This window comes from Platalea leucorodia, assembly GCF_965183815.1.
Source record: "Platalea leucorodia genome assembly, chromosome: Z".
NCBI classification, from domain to species: Eukaryota; Metazoa; Chordata; class Aves; order Pelecaniformes; family Threskiornithidae; genus Platalea; species Platalea leucorodia.
In genome coordinates this window covers 64,426,410-64,444,709 of record NC_138858.1, presented here as the reverse complement: position 1 = coordinate 64,444,709, position 18,300 = coordinate 64,426,410, and the positions used below count along the sequence as shown (strand labels likewise).

Sequence of the window (18,300 nt, the reverse complement as noted above, 5' to 3'; positions counted from 1 at the left end):
TTCCAGTAATTGCTAACACAGGGATTATGAGCAGAGAAGAAATGTGGACTGTAACATCCTTGGGGAAGGTACTGAGCGAGGTGCGTACAGGTAACTTACCTGTCAAATAGTTCTCCACCTGTGACCAATTCCAGAACAAGACTGATTTCTGTAGGGGTCTCAAATATCTCCTTCAGTTTTATCTAGTAAAAGATAACAAAAAGGATTCATTTTGCATATTTGTCTTCTTACTGAGCATATCACAGGGCCAAGAGCAGGAAACAGATCACAGTCAATAAAGCAGAGGATGGTACCAGCTGAAGTTGGAGCACCATTTACCTTGCAGTTGAGCAAGTTATTGTGCATGTTCTCTCACACCTTTCTTTTTTTTGATAGTTTTATCTACTTTGCATTACCTTTTTTTTTTTCCCCTATTTTCATACTCCTCATACCTCAGCAAGCCCTGTGAAGCACAGAAGTTTAGGAAGCTGCTTTTGTTAGTGCTTGTCAACACCTGCCTGCCAATTTTTCGGAGTAACTGAATGTAAGACCTTCCCCACCCTCCAAGGACTGACAACACCAATTTTCCCTTTCATTTACAGAGCTTCTTTTGCATAGTTTCTCACTCAACTCTGTCAGATCATGAGTAATTTATTTTAAAGTGTAAGTAAGTATAACTCAACAGTCTTCCATAACGAGCCGCGAACATGCTCATGAGGAGAACCCAAGGCTTTAATTCAGGACTCTCCCAAGTCTGTATAGGTGAACCACAATGGTAATCTCTCAGGAACAGAAAGAATTAAAAAAAAAAAAACAACAAAACAAAAACAAAGAAACAAATGTGGAGTGAAAGAACAAGGCTAAACTTACAATGTTTGGATGTGAAAGGCGAAGAAGAACTCCAATTTCTGTGCGGACGATTTTCTTGTCTACCTGGTTAGAAGTGGGGAGGGAAAAAGTGAGAAATTTATTTCTGTGTTCATCATAGAAACTTCCAGCTGCATCACAGGAAAACATGTATGAACAGCATTTCTAGATCTGCTAGGAGAATAAATCGATGTGAGACATACAAGTCAAATATGCTGTAAGGAGTAATTTTCCTTTAACACAAGATAGATACTATAACAGAAAAACTTCTGCGTCTAGCAAAATGATTACAAATGTACAAAGTCACACAAGAAGTAGAATACAGGAAATACATCTGAAAAAGGTGCTAAAATTCCTATTTTTACTCAAGTTCTGCCCTTGTCTGGCACTACTTATGTTGGTTCAGTTTATGCCAGGATAGCTTCCTTTTGGCACATTGTTCAGCAGCTGTACTGGAAAAAGGTTTCGTCACATAGGATGTGCACATCAAAGCAGTGTAAGATACTGCTTAGAACAAAAAAGTGATGCAAAGGTCAAACACCCCCAGCCACAGACAGGGTGCAAGGTTTAACTTCAAGTTGCTTCAGATTTATCTAACAGAATGGTCTATTAATGCAAAAGACTTATCTGTTTGGTTAAACCTCTGAGAGGTTCCCTTTCCTTCCCTTCTCACATTGCAGTCTTTAACAATCCAGGCACAACCTATGTCTTGTTGGGGGATATCGGTCATTTCTCACACAAAATGCAGACCTAAGGAGTATTTCACTCAGGAAAGACAACTGCAGCTCTCTTGGAACTTGAATGTTTAAGCAAGCAAGAAAGGAAAATGCTCATAAGCAAATTATGCATGCTTTTATGTTGCTAAGGTAATTAATACATTTATGAAGAAACTATATGGTTTGCAAATATTCTCACAAACCCTAGAGAAATCCTACACTGATGACAATTATAAACATATTTCTTCTACAGGACTCTTCATCTCAGGGGTTACAAAATGAACGAGAGTCAGAAAGTCACTACCTCTTTCCAAACTGATGACACAGGTGACATCAAGCAGAATGTTGAGGGTGGGGAGGAAGGTTGTGTGGGTTTTTCTAGTGGAGGCTTTTCATCAAACACGTTTTGGTTTTGGTTTTCTACATCATATGGGAAATGAACAGTCATAATACACAAAACTTTAAAAGGGACATAAAACTACCTTCAAATTCTTAGTGAGGAGTACACATGCTTAAAAAACAATCTCTTTTTTTTTATCACCTGAAAGAAGAGATGTACTTCTCAGTGTTTTATTTTTTTGAGCAACAACAAAATCCAAGTATCAGTCACATTCGGAACTACAGCATAGGCAGAATTTGATTCTCCCCTTGTGTCAATCAGGAATGATTCCAAGTTAGCAGTGCCACAGTGCTCTGACAGTGGTGTAAATGAGTGGAGAACTCATCCCTTAGGGATTTCTTGAAACTCATTGACACTTAACCTCTTCTAGTGGCTCTGCCAGAAAGCAAAATGAAAGAAAGAAAAAACAACTTTGGACAGATTGAGTGCATGTGAGAAGAAGCAGAAAGCAAAAATCAAAGAGGAATGAAATATTCCATTACCTGAACACCTAACTGGAGGTAAAGAACATGGTCAATAACTAAATCTTCACAGGTAAATGCCTGCTCTGGGATCAAACACAGGACCCTTTAGGCTCTGCGCCAATCACAGGATTTATAAACTTTATTGCCTTCTACTCCAAATGCAAGTGTTTCTTTGCTCTTGCCTGCTATATAAATACTGAGCAGTAGGTTTGAAGAATGGTATCCTGTGCAGTTTTCCTAAAATGCTGAGAGCATCAGCCTGTGGTCTTACTTAGTTTCAACATCACCTTGGCATCAGTGCTGTTATTCAACTCTGGGTTACTTTTGTGAGTGCAAATGCACAGCCAGGGGCTCCAAAGCTTACTGCTGGGTAGCAAGGGGCTCTTGATGATTCAGAGAGTAATACATGTCTGGACTGTTTTCGTATGCTTTGCACCTCAGACAGGATCAGAAAAATTAATGTACAATATTGCATGGACAGTCATTTCCCCAGGAGAGCTGTTTAGACTGAGCAATTTACCTTATTCAGAAGCACCACCGCAAACTGAACAACCTACAATTTGTTTTCTGCAGTTTTGAAAATGTTTGCCTATCAAGCATGCCAAGCAACAAGCATGGAAGAGGCTGTCCAAACTCTAAAGATTTGGACTTTAGTGCCTTTTGGCACTGAGTAGTTACAACTGAGAAACTATAGAGGCCTCCTCTCACCATGCAGGTGGCAAAAAATTACGTGAAAAGGTAAACTGAAACTCAGTTTCAGGTCCTTGCTTTCCTAGACATTTACTCTGCAACTGTAGGTGAGTCTCTGTGATCCAGATCCTGACCTGGCACAAAACAGTAGACTTTCATAATACTTCCTCAGGTGATGGTATGAGGAGAAAGTACCTAATAATTCAAGATGCTAAGATGCAATGGCAAGTACACCACAGAGAAACAGTTAGGGGTATTGCACATTTATAAGCATCCTGGAAAATGGCTATTGGGATAGATTTTACAACAGAAACGTGCATGTATATATGGTATGAATCTTTCCAGAGTAAAAGCAGCAGTATATGTAGTCACGGCATTTTATTACAGACAGACTGTTTTATCAATTTTATTTTCTTACCTTCTCCTACACTAAGTATATAGCTATATCAACACTTATCTTGTTTAAGCGCCTTGCAACAAAATGTACCTACTTATATCAGGGCCAAACTTGGCCTATTTTTAGTTTGGGCAGGAGTATCAGCAATTCAAGTACTTATATTCCTGACAGAAGTAATTTGATAGGATGACAGTCAGACATTTCACTCTATAGTGTATGTTGCTAGAGTAACAAATTTTAAAACTCAGATAATTTAACCAAAATATCCTATTACCACAAATATTTGGGTAAATTAAGTACGTTTGGCCAGATCAAATACAGTGGTCTGATTTGTGTAGATGTAATAACTGACAAAAATGAGGCTGCAAAACTGTTTATTTTTATCTCCTCCGCTTTGGATGCAATTTAAATATGCAGTACAATATATAACAATTTATCTGAGCTTTTCTTAAATTAACATTACTCAAGCAGCGTTAGTGAGACCTTTGTGAGTATATCACAGTCAAGAATAATAAGGTCAGCAGAAGCAATCTGTTTGTGAAGAGAAAAAACAATCAAGTATTAACTGTCAGATGTTTCCTGGTTCCAGTAGTTTGGCAATTATCCTTCCACAAGCTTCCTTTATTCTTTGCTTTTAGTCCATGCTAAATGGGCTAGAGTATGCTTTTGGTCAAACATTTCATTAGTATAATTTGATTTCTGCTTAAAAGATTACTCTTCTCTGTGTGAAAAACTTAGACTAATTCTGCACCAGGTCATGCAAATGACTAGTTCGGTGGTTTTAACACTGGTGTGATTTTACTGAGCTGTATTTTCTGTTTGCAAACTTGAAATGGCAAGCAATTAAGAGGCATTTGCTGTGATAGGCATATGAAGCAGCATTCTGCTGTGGTACATCTGTGTCAATTTGAGAAGTCATTTGCCAGGTAATCCTGAAATGGTTATTTATCAGTTCTTCACCACTGACCCTAGGCATGAAGATTTCACTGCCCATAGACAAAAAAAATCAAAGATGCTAGATGGCCTGTATTATTAAAATCCACATCTATATACTTCCAAGTCTTACCTGTGGACACATCCACAGGAAGCACTAAACCACAGCAAACCTGCACTTGGGTCACAACAAACCCATGCAATGCTACAAGCTTGGGGAAGAGCGGATGGAAAGCTGTCTGGAGGAGAAGGACCTTGGTGTGTTCGTTGACAGCCGGATGAATATGAGCTGGTAGTGTGCTCAGGTGGCCAAGAGGGCCAATAGCATCCTGGCTTGCATCAGAAACAGTGTGGCCAGCAGGACGAGGGAAGTGATCATCCCCTTGCAGTCGGCACTGGTGAGGCTGCACCTCAAATACTATGTTCAGTTTTGGGCCTTCAGAGCATTGAGGTGCTGGAGCGTGTCCAAAGAAGGGCAATGAAGCTGGTGAAGGGTCTAGAGAACAAGTCATACGAGGAGCAGCTGAGGGAGCTGGGGTTGTTTAGTGTGGAGAAAAGGAGGCTCAGGGGAAACCTTATTGCTCTCTACAGCTACCTGAAACAGGTTGTAGCGAGGTGGGGGTTGGTCTCTTCTCCCCAGTAACAAGTGATAGGACAAGAGGAAGTGGCTTCAAGTTGCACCAGGGGATGTTTAGATTGGATATTAGGAAAAATTTCTTCACCAAAAGGGTCATCAAGCACTGGAACAGGCTGCCCGGGGAAGTGGTTGAGTCTGCATCCCTGGAGGTATTTAAAAGACATGTAGATGTGGCACTTAGGGACATGGTTTAATGGTGGACTTGGCAGTGCTAGGTTAATGGTGAGACTTGATCTTAAAGGTCTTTTCCAACCTAAATGATCCCATGATTCTATGAAACCTGCAAGAACTGCTTGTAGGTGTGATACAGTCCTGCCTTGTGCTGTGGCTTGCAGTGCTCCACGGTATGCTTTAGTAAGCAAACCAGGAGCTGTGACTGTAGTACAGGTAAGCATCTGCATGCTGGCTTTAATCTAACTAGATAAAGTACCTGCAGCAGCAAAAATCCAGCAACCTGAACCTGGGAGCAAGAGGCAGTCCAAGAACCCAGTGCACTGAACTGAAGCGTCTGTCTGTACCGCAGCCAGATACATGGCTTTGTGGTGTTACTTGAGATCACTAGACAAATGGTAGCATTCTCTGTGTGCTCAAAACTGCAATCATATGTCCTCTTTACAGACAGACAGACATAGGATAAACAGCATTAACAGAGTATTTCATGCAACCAAGGCCCAGGAAGTTAGGACAGCATTTGCAAGTGTGGGTGAATTAAATTATCCACCCCCTTAATTTATATTAAAGCATTTACATAAAAAAGGTAATTGTTCCTGGATTATTCCTGGTATTCTGTCTCTCCAGTTATTTCACTTCTCTAGAATTAGGTATTTATCTGTTTTATAGATACGTGTCTACAAACGCTGTGTCTTTCAAGTTTGACACTGGTCATGCAATGAAGTAGCGCCAGGTCTATAATCAGTTGATTTCTGATTTATAAATTTCAGACTATTTTGACAAGGGCTGGAAAAATCCTTAATGAAAGCTGAGATCCTTCCATGTTTCCATGCCCTGAGATGGTGAGGTGGAGTGATGCTACAAACCCCTGAGATGTAAAAGTGTTGCTTCTATCTGAATTAAATGAAACGATAAAATGAACTGTCACTGTAAACAGATTAATCCAGCTGCTGCCTTGCAATATGGTACACCATCCTGAAAACAGGTGGCCAACAGATGTACAGACCCCTCAAACTTAGTAGAGAGCAAGAAGTAGAGCACGTTCCTCATTCTGCAAGTCCAGTCTTTGCTGCCTTCCTTCCCTAGGCTGTTGTGGACATGGAGGGGCACACCTGACCAGGTGTGACCACCATGCAGGTTGGGTCACAAACGCTGTGCTCAGGCAAGTGGTGTGAAGCAGCCAATGCAAATGGCTCTCAAGGAGCTTCGCAGTACTGCCCACCTCAGGGAGGCTGTTCACCCCAGCTCCGCACAGCTCCTTATTTAATATCCCACTTATTGACTCACATGAACACCTCTAATTTGAGCAATGAATGCTTTATCGAACCAGCAGGTCAGGCTCTGAGCATGTATTTCTATGTACTTACAGGGAGCATGCTACAAATCATTATTGGCTTGCCACCACACTCTATTAAAAGTGCTTCCAAGAAACAATTTTTATGTTCGTCCCAGCTAAATTAACTGCTCTGCAGCCTAACCCTTTCTGTATTTTATGGAGTCAATTGTTAATTACCATTTATAACTTTGACAATATTTTGTCTTCCCACAGTTAAGCTGAAATATTAAAACCTATACAGACACAGACTACCCACCAGCAGAGCTGCCGGTTCACTGGTAGTCTAAAAGGTCTGTTCCCAGTTGTCACAAGTACACACAGGGCTGCTGGGTTACCCAGGTTCTCTTGAAAGGTTTCAAGAAAAAAAGAAAAAAGCTTGAATTTAAAGCTTGAATTTAAATTAATCTTCACAAGAAGAAGATTCAAGGTACATATTTTCTATACAGTTTTAGGTTTTTGTTTTTTAATTTCATAATGTCCTGAGTAACAGGAATTCCAGTTTCTGCCCAGCTCGTATGTTGAATATCTTCTCAGAAAGTCTTTCTGTCAAGACTTCAAGAATAAAACTCTCTAAAGAAGACTCCTGAATGTGCTTTTTCATCTGTATAAAGCTGGGTAGTACCACTGAAATCATGCATCTGAACTGGCCTATGTATCAATGGAAGATATGGATGTCAGTCTTTACCATAAGTGATAAAAAATCTTGGGGGATACAAAAAGTGGTATGACAGAAAAATCCCGGAACAAATGAAAATAGATGCTTTATATGTGACCCAGTCTTTCTCTCGGAGTTACTCTGGTGTAATTTGGTAACCAGCATGGCAGTGGACAGTGGGTAAAGGCAGAATTATAAAACAGTTGATCCTTCTGAATGAAAGGATACTTCTTTGTTCCAGCTAGGGCATTTATTTAACACCTGCCTCAGATGATTTGATTCTTTGCATGACCTTTTTTTTTGAATGAAAATAAGAGTTTCTCAAGTAAAGAATTCCTCCTGTGTTTTAGGGGCTGTTCTTGATGGGACATTGCTTCACCTTCTCAGCAAGGTCAGCAGCTCTCTTTTTGTATGGGAGCAACATTTGTACTCCTCATGGACTAATATTATCTTTTTTTTTTAAAAAAAAAAAAAAAGATTCAAAATAATCTTTTTTGTATTTTAAGCTTGGCAGACTATTCTGGCTCTATCTCCATTCAAGCTGAACATGAGGTCCCCGAAGAACACATCAAACAATACAATAAAGCACAGCGGTAATTGCACAGCCCTGCAGTATCTTCCATAAACTCAGCAGGGAGTTTTCACTCTGTAGGTTACTGTGAATTTTTGTTTTGAGCTTCCATAAGTAAACTTGTATTATTAATGCAAAGAAAATAGGCTATTCATTATTAGAGCAACTATTTTCTGTGCACATGTCCACACTTCCAATTTGGGGCTATAATCCTTCAATTGATGCATATTCTTCAGACTGAACACACTTGCATGGAACTACTGCAAGTTACATCAATGTGCTTGCATTTGTCTTGCTAGGTGCCTGAAAGTCTGCTTGTACATGCAAACCTGCTGGCTGCAAATACAGATTAGCTGGGTTTGTACAAGCATATGCTTTTAAAAAATGAAGAGAAATACACTATCTGCATATGATAATACTGTTAATCTGTTAAACGTATATTGTTCCATCAAAGAAGCAACACTTCTGTTTCTCAAAAAGCACAGCACATTTGCAGGCAAACTATCAAATAGATAGAGATGATTTGTGGGATTGTATAGACTTCAGCACAGTAAATCACATGCTGACATATTTGATTAACAGGCCCTGCATCTTGTCATATACCATTTCAATGGTAAAGCTGACCAGATGCAGGTAATATTCCCCAAAGACACACAAGCCTTTGTGAATGGGTTCTATTGCTCACCCACATTAACTTGGTGGCATCACCGATGGGTGAAGCATGGGTCCAGAGGCACTTGTAGCTTGCACAAGACTGGTCATTCGCAATAATGCATTTTATGTCTGAGTTCAAAACAAGTTATACGTTCATTAGAACAGGCCTTATTATATGCTGTGGTCTAACTATCTGACTAATTTGGTTGTTATTTCTGTTCCTGACTCATTTATACACAGATTTCTGCAAATATGTTTGATAATTGTTGAACGGCTTATGCAAACAAATTTCAGGCTATTAGGTATTCATGAACTGCTCATTTCAGCTATTCACTATTTATAGTGTGTTACTGCCATTGCTACTGTTCCCAAAGCTGGGTGGGGGAGGACACTTTTAAGATGCAAGAACAATGTGTAAATCAAAAGGTAAGTACTTTTTTTTTTAGTTCAAAATAGTCACATTTATAGGATTATTTAGAAAAATGTACTTGCCATTTTCTTGCCCATTCTTGCTTTTCACCTATACAGTTACAAATCCAAAAATTTCCTCTCTTCTCAGTGAAAATTTATTAATCCAGCTTTTATTCTAAGTGATGTAACCAGTTTTAGATATCTGGCATAGGAGACTTGTAGTCTTCTGATGCTAGACAATTCTTCTGGTAGGTCAGCCCCAAACACTGATGAGGGGTCCTGAAGTCACTTCAGTGTTGCTTGATAGTATATAGAACCTGTAGCTCTACACTTACAGGAACCATATAAATGACCCCATGCCCCATAACTGCTTAAAATTTACAGGTTATATACTTTAAAATCTGAATAACACAGAAAACCAGAGGATCCTCAAAGGAAAGCAGGGAAGGAATCCCTTGAAGAAACTTTCCAGCGACTGAAAATGAAAAATACTTGATATGGTTGGAAGAGGACACAAAGACGCACATAGAGATGGTAAGATGGTTAAGAGAGGTAGGCAGACATGTGAAAGCAAGGCCTTGTAACTAATTTAGAGAGGTCACTTCATAGATTAGAAACTGTGAGCTGAGTTTCCTGTTAGCGCTATGTGTCAACAAGTAACATTAGAATTTACAGAACTGTTGTTGTCCCTACATCTGTCCAGTCCCTATGGAGCATTGTGATGGTTTAGCCCCAGCTGGCAACCAAGCACCACACAGCTGCTCGCTCACCCTCCCCCGCCGCGGTGGGATGGGGGAGAGAATTAGAAGAGCAAAAGTAAGAACACTCGTGGCTTGAGATAAGAACAGAAATATGATGATGATGATGATGATGATAATAATAATAATAATAATGGTGATGATGATGATGATGAAGAAGAAAAGGAAAACAAGAGAGAGAGAGAGAAACAGAACCCAGGAAAAACAAGTGATGCAACTGCTCACCACCCACCGACTGACACCCAGCCGGTCCCCAAGCAGCGATCGCTGCTGCAGTTTATATACCGAGCATGACGTCACATGGTATGGCATAGCCCTTTGGCCAGTCTGGGTCAGCTGTCCTGGCTGTGCTCCCTCCCAGCTTCTTGTGCACCCGGCAGAGCACGGGAAGCTGAGAAGTCCTTGACTGGTGTGAGCACTACTTAGCAACAACTAAAACATCAGTGTGTTATCAACATTATTCTCATAATAAATCCAAAACACAGCACTATGCCAGCTACCAGGAAGAAAATTAACTCTATCTCAGCCGAAATCAGGACAGCATGTCTCAACTACATTAATGACAGCACATTAACTTGCCTCCTCTGTCAGGATCTGTGAGCTGTGCTGGAAAAAAAGGAAAAGTGACTGAGCAGGCTGAGAGCAGCAGGAACATACAGTGACTTCCCTCTTCAACAGATCACCCCAACCTGTGAATTCTGCACACAAGAGCCACTGGGTGCCTGCCATAGTTGATCCTGTATTTCCTGATGCTTCATACAATCTAGGAGTAAATGCAGGAGGTGCTGAAAGGAGGCAACTGTAAGCTATGTGAACTTGAACCAGAACAGGTGAATATTTGAATTTCAGGAGACTCGCCTATGTCTCACTTTATGGCCACTGAATTCACATGTAGATTTGGCAAATCACATAGAATCAGGCCTAAAAACCACCTCTGATGCATAAAGTGTGATTTGGGGTGCAGTTTTGTTACTTAAAAAAAACTAGCAACCCCTCAAGATGCTGTAGGTTCTTATGTTACTTCAGGTAAAATCTGTGGCTGCTTCAGCTTTTGGTGAGGTCTAGCTACTCAGTGATAAACTATCTGGGACCCTCAACCTAAGTTTTTTGAGGTCCTTATTAAAATTGCAATACTCTGACGATACCTTCATAAACTTTGGGATGAACAAGCTCTGTATGAAGCTCAGCGGTAATAAAACTGTCTCTCTTTGAATACGTTTCACATATCCACTACGTGGGAGGAAGAAGATCTGGCTTGTAACACACAAGTTCTTAGGTGACATAACACACAAGTTAAAAGGTGACATTATAGTGTGTGTCTGCTATAGGCCTCGTGACCAGGAAGAACAAGTGGATGAGGCCCTCTACAGACATATAGGAGCAGCCTCACATTTGCAGGCCCTGGTCCTTATGGAAAACTTCATCCCCTCTGATATCTGCTGGAAGGACAACACAGCAGGATACAAGCAATCCGGGAGGTACCTGGAGTGGATTGATAATAACTTCCTCTTTGAAGTGACAGAGGAGTCAGTGAGGAGAGATGCTCTCCTGGACCTCACACTCACCAACAAGGAGGGGTTAACTGGGAATGTGAAGATCAAAGGCGGCTTTGGCTGCAGTGACCATGAGATGGTGGAGTTCAGGATCCTGAAGGCAGGGAGGACAGTGAAAAGAAAGATCACAACCCTGGACTTCAGGAGAGCAGACTTTGGCCTCTTCAAAGATCTCCTTAGAAAAATCCCATGGAATAAAGTCCTAGAAGGAAGAGGGGGTCTGAGAAAGCTGGTTAATATTCAAGGATCACATCCTCCAATCGCAAGAGCAGACCATAGCAACGAGTAGGAAGTCAGGCAAAAATGCCAGGAGGCCTGCATGGATGAACAAGGGGCTCCTGGCCAAACTCAAACACAAAAAGGAAGCATACAGAGGGTGGAAGCAAGGATGAGTATCCTGGAAGGATAACAGAAACATTGTCTGAGCATCCAGTGATGAAATAAGAAAAGCCAAAGCCCAAATGGAATTCAATCTGGCAAAGGATGTCAAAGGCAACAATAAGGGCTTCTGTAAGTAGACAGGTGACAAAAGAAAGGCTAGGGTCTGCTGCTGAATGAGGCAGGGGACCTGGTGACACAGGACTGAGGTGGAAAAGGCTGCGATACTGAATGCCTTCTTCCCATCAGTCTTTAATAGCAAGAACAGGCTTCAGGTATCTCAGGCCTCAGAGGCCAGGGGAAAGGCTGGAGCAAGGAAGACATACCCTTGGTGGAAGAGGATCAGGTCAGGGAAGACTTACGCAAATTGAACATACATAAGTCCATAGGCCCTGATAGGATGCACCCATGAGTGCTGAGGGAGCTGGCAGATGTCATTGAGGGGCTACTCTCAATAATCTTTGATCAATCATGATGACTGGGAGAAGTGCCCAAAGACTGGAGGAAAGCAAATGTCACTCATGTCTTCAAGAAGGGCAAGAAGGAGTACCCAGAGAACTACAGGCTGGTCAGCCTCACCTCAAACCCTGGGAAGGTGATGGAGAAGCTAATCCTGGAAACCATTTCCAGGCACACAAAGAACAAGTCAGTCATCAGGAGTATTGATCACTGGCAAGTCATGCTTCACCAACTTGAGAAACTTCTATAATGAAATGACTAACTTCATAGATGAGGGGAGAGCAGTGGACATTGTCTAGCTGGACTTCAATAAGGCCTTTGACAATGTCTCCCATAAGATGCCCGTAGACAAACTGTTGAAGTGTGGGCTAAATAAGCAGATAGTAAGGTGGGTTGAAAACTGGCTGAACAGCCATGCCCAGAGGGTAGTGATCAGTGGCATGAATTCTAGTTGGAGGTCAGTAACTAGTGGTGTACCCCAGGGGTCAGTACTGGGTCTGATCCTGTTTAACAGCTTCATTAATGATCTGGATGATGGGGCAGAGTGTACCCTCAGCAAGTTTGCTCATGACACCAACATGGGAGGAGGGGCTGATACACCAGAGGGTCGTGCTGTCATCCAGAAGGCTGGAGAAATGGGCTGACAGGAACCTCATGCAGTTCAACAAGGGGAAGTGCAAAGTCCTGCACCTGGGAAGGAACAACCCCAGGCACCAGTACATGCTGGGTGTCGCCCAGCTGGAAAGCAGCTTGGCAGAAAAGGACCTGGGCATTCCAGTGGACACCAAGTTGAACATGAGCCAGCAATGTATTCTTGCGGCAAAGGCGGCCAATGGTATCCTGGGCTGCAGTGGGAGAAGTGTTGTCGGCAGGTCAGGGGAGGTGATCCTTCCCCTCTACTCAGCACTGGTGAGGCCACACGTGGTCTACTGCATGCATTTCTGGGCTCCCTACTACAAGAGAGACAAGGACATACTGGAGAGAGTCCAATGAAGGGCCATAAAGATGGTAAAGAGACTGGAGTGTACCTCCTATGAGGAAAGGCTGAGAAACCTAGGTCTCTTTAGCCTGGAGAAGAGAAAGCAGATTTTACCTGTGAAGTAAAGCATGCAGGAGGTAGTTATTGATGTGTTCTGAACTGTGATACTAATTCCCTGGATACAAATACCTCACAGATCTAGCTCCTAGCCTCAGTACCTCATCTGCTCCTCATCCATAAGACATGGGAATGCTAATCTATTTTCTTACTGTGGTGTTGCAGTTGTAACACAGTAATGCCCCAAAAAGAATAACTGAAATTTGTTATAATGGTGAAATGCATAATTTTCCTGGGGTTCTGATTAACAGATTTTTGGCTTCTCATTTGTAGAAATGAGGGGCTCTCATCTGCAGGAATTAGGACTTTTCCCACAAATTCTTGAAAGCCATGTCACAGAGTTCTTTTGACTTTGTATTTTCTCATATTTTTACATTCAAATCCTATACCTACTATGTTTGCCATTCAGTACAGAAACCTACAATTATTATCATCCTATTTCTTCTTGTAGCACTGTTCTTTCATCAGTGTATAGAGCTAAAACCTATATGAGTGTTATGTATCTTGCAGACAAAATCTAAATTTCTGCAGGCTGATATTCCTGACAGTATTACTTAGAGGTCCACAGAAGCTAGCACATCATGTAATCTTTGCAATTCTAAAATAAATTTGAAATCAGAATTCTCTCAGAAAAACTGTAAATGAAAGTGACTTGAATACCACAGGACTGAAATACAAAACAAACCACCTTATTTATGCTATTTCTTATTACTAATGGAAATGCTGCCAGCTGGTTTCAACTATATCTACTGAAAACATGCCCAGTTGGAGTTTCAAACATCTGCTTATTTAATATATGTAAAGTATAATGGAATAGCTTGTTGGAATCAAACAGTAGTATTTGAAGGCTGCTTAAAACTAAGGGGGAAGAATAACAAAGAAAGTGGGGCAGGTTTTTTTTTACATTTGCAGGAAAACATTAGTTATTTTTTATTTATTGAGGTTTTTGTGTTTGGGTTTTTTTGCGTTTATTTTGGGGTTTTTTTGTTTGTTTGTTTGTTTTTTCTCTTTGTTTGTTTTTCCTTAAGGAAGCACTTCTTAAGTGATTCAAGCAGAGAGCAAGTTTAGTTTGGCAAAAAATTGGTATGATCCTCACCCATACACACTAGTCCTGCAGCTGTCAACCATCACAATATTCATCTTATAAAATTGTACTGAACCTTAGTTCCTGTCTTAAGAGATTCTCTGACAAGGTGACATATCTCAAAGAGATCAGACAGTGATGCTGGCTTCAAGATTTCTCAAAGAAGCTTCAGTAACTGGAACCCACAGGTTGTGCCGCTTACACAGCTGCTGTGTTAATTTCTACCTTTGCTTTTCCATTCCTTCCTATGTGTGGTTAGTCTTTCTCTTAAAGGACGTAAGACAAAATGAGACCACCTCAGCCGAAGAGGATATATTTTATCTTGAAATATACCAGTGTAACCAGTTTGTCAAGTGAGTACATGCTGATTACACGGTAAAACAAATCCTCTCTCTTACAGACCTCAGTTAAATTTGCCTCTCTGAGGGGCTACAGAGAACTCTGCTTCAGGCCAGAGGAATAAACCCAGGATGCTATGTTTTAAGTTGTACACTGTTTCTGTTTTATTCCAACAGTTGAACTGCCAGCGTTGGAGAAAACACTGTGGTTTCTCATCTTTTGCCCCCCTTTTCTTTATATTTTGTGCATGCAGCCAGTTTTCCCTTAATTCTTTGCTTGACAGCATAGAACAAGCTCAATCTCTCTCCCACAAATCGAATAACTGTCGCAACAGTGATGATAGGATCGCAGCATACGGTTCTTGAAAACAACAGTTTCCTGAAATGCAGAGGGAGAAGACTTTCAGAGATCCCCAGCACAAACCTCACAGACCATCTATCTATGCAGAAGCCCTGCCTTCCCTGCAGTACAGCTCCGTCAAAGGCACATTGCCAGATTTCTTTAACAGGCTGTAAATAATGAAGGGTTTCTAAAGAGGAGGACTCTAATCTCAGGATAGCCTAATATTTACTTCTGCATCTCTGCTCAGCCCTTTTGCACGGTTGTGTCTTTGCTTTAGGCATTAAACATATCCTCACACAGCAACACATTTCATTCCTATTCACTGTCTTGCCTCTCTACATTTATGTGCACCTTAGACTCACAAAGCTCCTCTAGGCTTTCTTAAAGCCATGGAGAAGACAAATCACTGCAGGCAGGAAGGGAGCAAAATGTGCATGGATGGGTTGGTGGAGGAAAATGTGTAGCTCAGATCATTTCACAAAAGTTCCTGTTAAGTTATTGAAAGCTAAACGTGTGTCACTTGTTTCTTTTTTTTTTTTTTTTTTTTACTGAATTAATCATCTAAGGATTATTATTTAATTTCTCAGAACTACTTTTTTAACAATGTAATGTATACAGTAAGTTGAGCTTCCTTGAACTGCTTAACAATGAGTTAAGCTTTATATTTTCCTCTTCTTATTAGCTGATCTTTGTATTTCTGAAAAATAAGCTGTGAACACCAGAAATGAGTGTTAGCTAATTACCTATAAATTAAATAGAGTAAGAAAAAAAGAGGTATAATACATACTCTGTTCTTAAAATCTTAACCCAAGGTATTAGTTACTCAGAAAGAGCACAGCAGTTCAATCTAAATGGTGACAGGTGAAAAATATTGTTCTATGTTAAGTGATTTTTACACATCACCTGCACTACAATGTGATATAATACAATACATTGTAATGCAGATGACATGTTAAATAACTTTATGTATGTAGGACAGGCTTTTTGCAATTGCAGAATGGGATTTTTTCGTTTCCTGAAGGATGTCCTGTCAATACAGACAAAAAACACTTTTTGCTTTCCAAGGACTAAACCAGCATATTACAAAGCTATTTTTCAGTAAAATTTCCACTTTCACTAACTGCTGTCTGATTTTTTAAAGCAAAAACCTATCAGTATCTCACTGCAGGAAAAAAAAAATCATTCAGTTCTCTCTTCTTTTGTAAGGCATTTATGTAAAATGAACTTTCTTGTTCTTCTCTAGACACTATGCATTTGATGGACTTAACATTTATTTAATAGCTCTTTCTTTTGGAAAGTAGTGAGTCAGAATGTGGAAGCCAGATTCCCTGTATATAGGAAGGAAAACTAGATATAAGCAGCAGAGATCTCAAAGCCTTATTGCCTTTCTTTATTCAAAATAATTTTGACTGAAATATTTTTTTCATCTTTCAGAAGAAACATAACAGTGTGAACTGCACATGAATGAGATGATGACATGGATGACTAAAAATGAGCAAACCAGAAAAAATAAAGTAATCTACATATATAATAGCTAGCCCTGCAGATGGAGTGGTAATTAAGAAATTACCATTTCCCAATAATTACCCAGCAATGACATGTGCGGTGTGTGTATGTGTGTGTGTGTGAATGAATAAGAGAAGAGAATGTGTAATCTAGGTGACAAAAATACATCTTTTTAATGTTAAGTACTGATGTGTAGTGGACTGTTTTCATGTAGACTTACATATGACACTATTCTTTTTCCTTTTTGAAAAAGTTGAAAAAAATTAGGCTATTACACCTTAATACAATGTGATAATTAATACCAGCTTTGTGAGGAAAAAATTGACCTTAAATATACATACATATGTAAATATATTCCAAACATTTGTAATCTGGAGAAAAAAGAATACTGTCATAGCACGTCAGACAAATTAGAGTATTATGTCAGGCTCTCACTTTCTCTGTGGACCACATATGTCTGCTAAACTTCATCACTCTCAGATGTCAGTTCAGTAAGAGTACTGACAATTACTGCACCACAGGAGATATATATATATATATATATCACAGGGGAGAGAGAGAGAGAGAGATTATATATATATATATAAAAGTCTCATTACAAAGTCGACAGAGAAACAGGCATACGGAGGCAGGAGGCACGTAAATTGTAAATCCTGTAAGGCCACAGAGCAGCAAATGGAAATTTTCATTTTATAGCTACAAACATACCTCTTTTTCTCCAAAAGTCAATAAAAGACTCATTTACTAATTCTGACTATCTCCAAGTGTGATACACAGTCCTCACTCCCCGCGTGGCACGTGCCTTCGCAATAAATTGGTAAGACTCAACCAAATGCAACACTCCTCCAAGAAAACAGACCAAACATTTGCACAAGACTCTTGATTACCACTTAATACCACCAATTCACTGCAACACAAAATGAAAAACCCAGCCAACTATACACCCTGTATAGCTGGGAATATATATAGTTTATAATACATAGATGTATATGTTATAGTGTGTATATATATGTTTGTATATATGTGTATATACGTGTGTGCATATATATATCCCAGCACAACTATTTCCAGCATATGTGTTGCTTGAACACTGTTGCTCTGTTTGTGATCTGAGAAAAAGTTTGTGTGCCTGAACGTTTGTCTGATTTTGAACATCAACCAGTCTGCAAGAAGAATGCTGCTCATGAATACTGATTTTAATTAAAGTACTGCGGAAGTATTAGTTACACATCACAAACCCTGTGAGGAAGGATGCCCACACATGAAAAAAAAAAATGAAATCAAAATGAGAATTCTCAAAAATTCTGTACTTGTGTGCCCCATTGACTGAGACACAGACGGCCTAATATTTCATAATACTTAATCTTTCTTAGGGGACAGTACCTATCAATTAGAACCTAGGAATATTAATGAGGCTATCCTTCAAAGCACTGATAAGAAGCAAGACAAATAAGTATTATCTCAGTTTTATGGATGAGAAAGTTGAAACCAAAAGAAATACCATGGCCAATGGCACAGGCTAAATTGGGAATACACCAAGACCGACGCTCCAGACAACCCAGCTCAGCATCCCATTCTCCTTTCCGCAGAGTGTGTTGCTTTATTGCAATGGCAGCTCCCAAATTACTTCAGTTACAGTTGTTAGCACTTGGTAGACCTATAATGTAGGCAGGCACTTGGTGTCTTAATTTAGAAACCACGGAACAGAGGCCATCTGTTCTGTTCACTATTTTTAAAGCAACTTGTCCAGACGCAGGTAGGTAATTTAAGGCAGAGGTGGATCTAATGTCTTGGAAGGCATTCATCTGCCCAGACTATGAAGCAATTTCCAGGACGGCCCTGGTTCCTATGCTGCCTAGATTTCTCTAAGCACGCCAAAAGGAGGCAAAGGTCTGCAGATGAGA

The 18,300-nt window shown here is 40.2% G+C and overlaps 1 protein-coding gene across 1 annotated transcript in view; it reads right to left on the bottom strand.

The window, feature by feature from the left end:
* CAMK4 (calcium/calmodulin dependent protein kinase IV) overlaps positions 1-18,300 on the bottom strand; it is a gene marked incomplete at its 5' end in the record, with an annotated part of 172,674 nt that overhangs the window by 74,974 nt on the left and 79,400 nt on the right. Inside the window, 2 exons of the mRNA XM_082335592.1 lie at positions 100-182; positions 850-912. Of these exons, the coding sequence (XP_082191718.1) occupies positions 100-182; positions 850-912 (146 nt within the window). The remainder of the gene's footprint in view (positions 1-99; positions 183-849; positions 913-18,300) is intronic.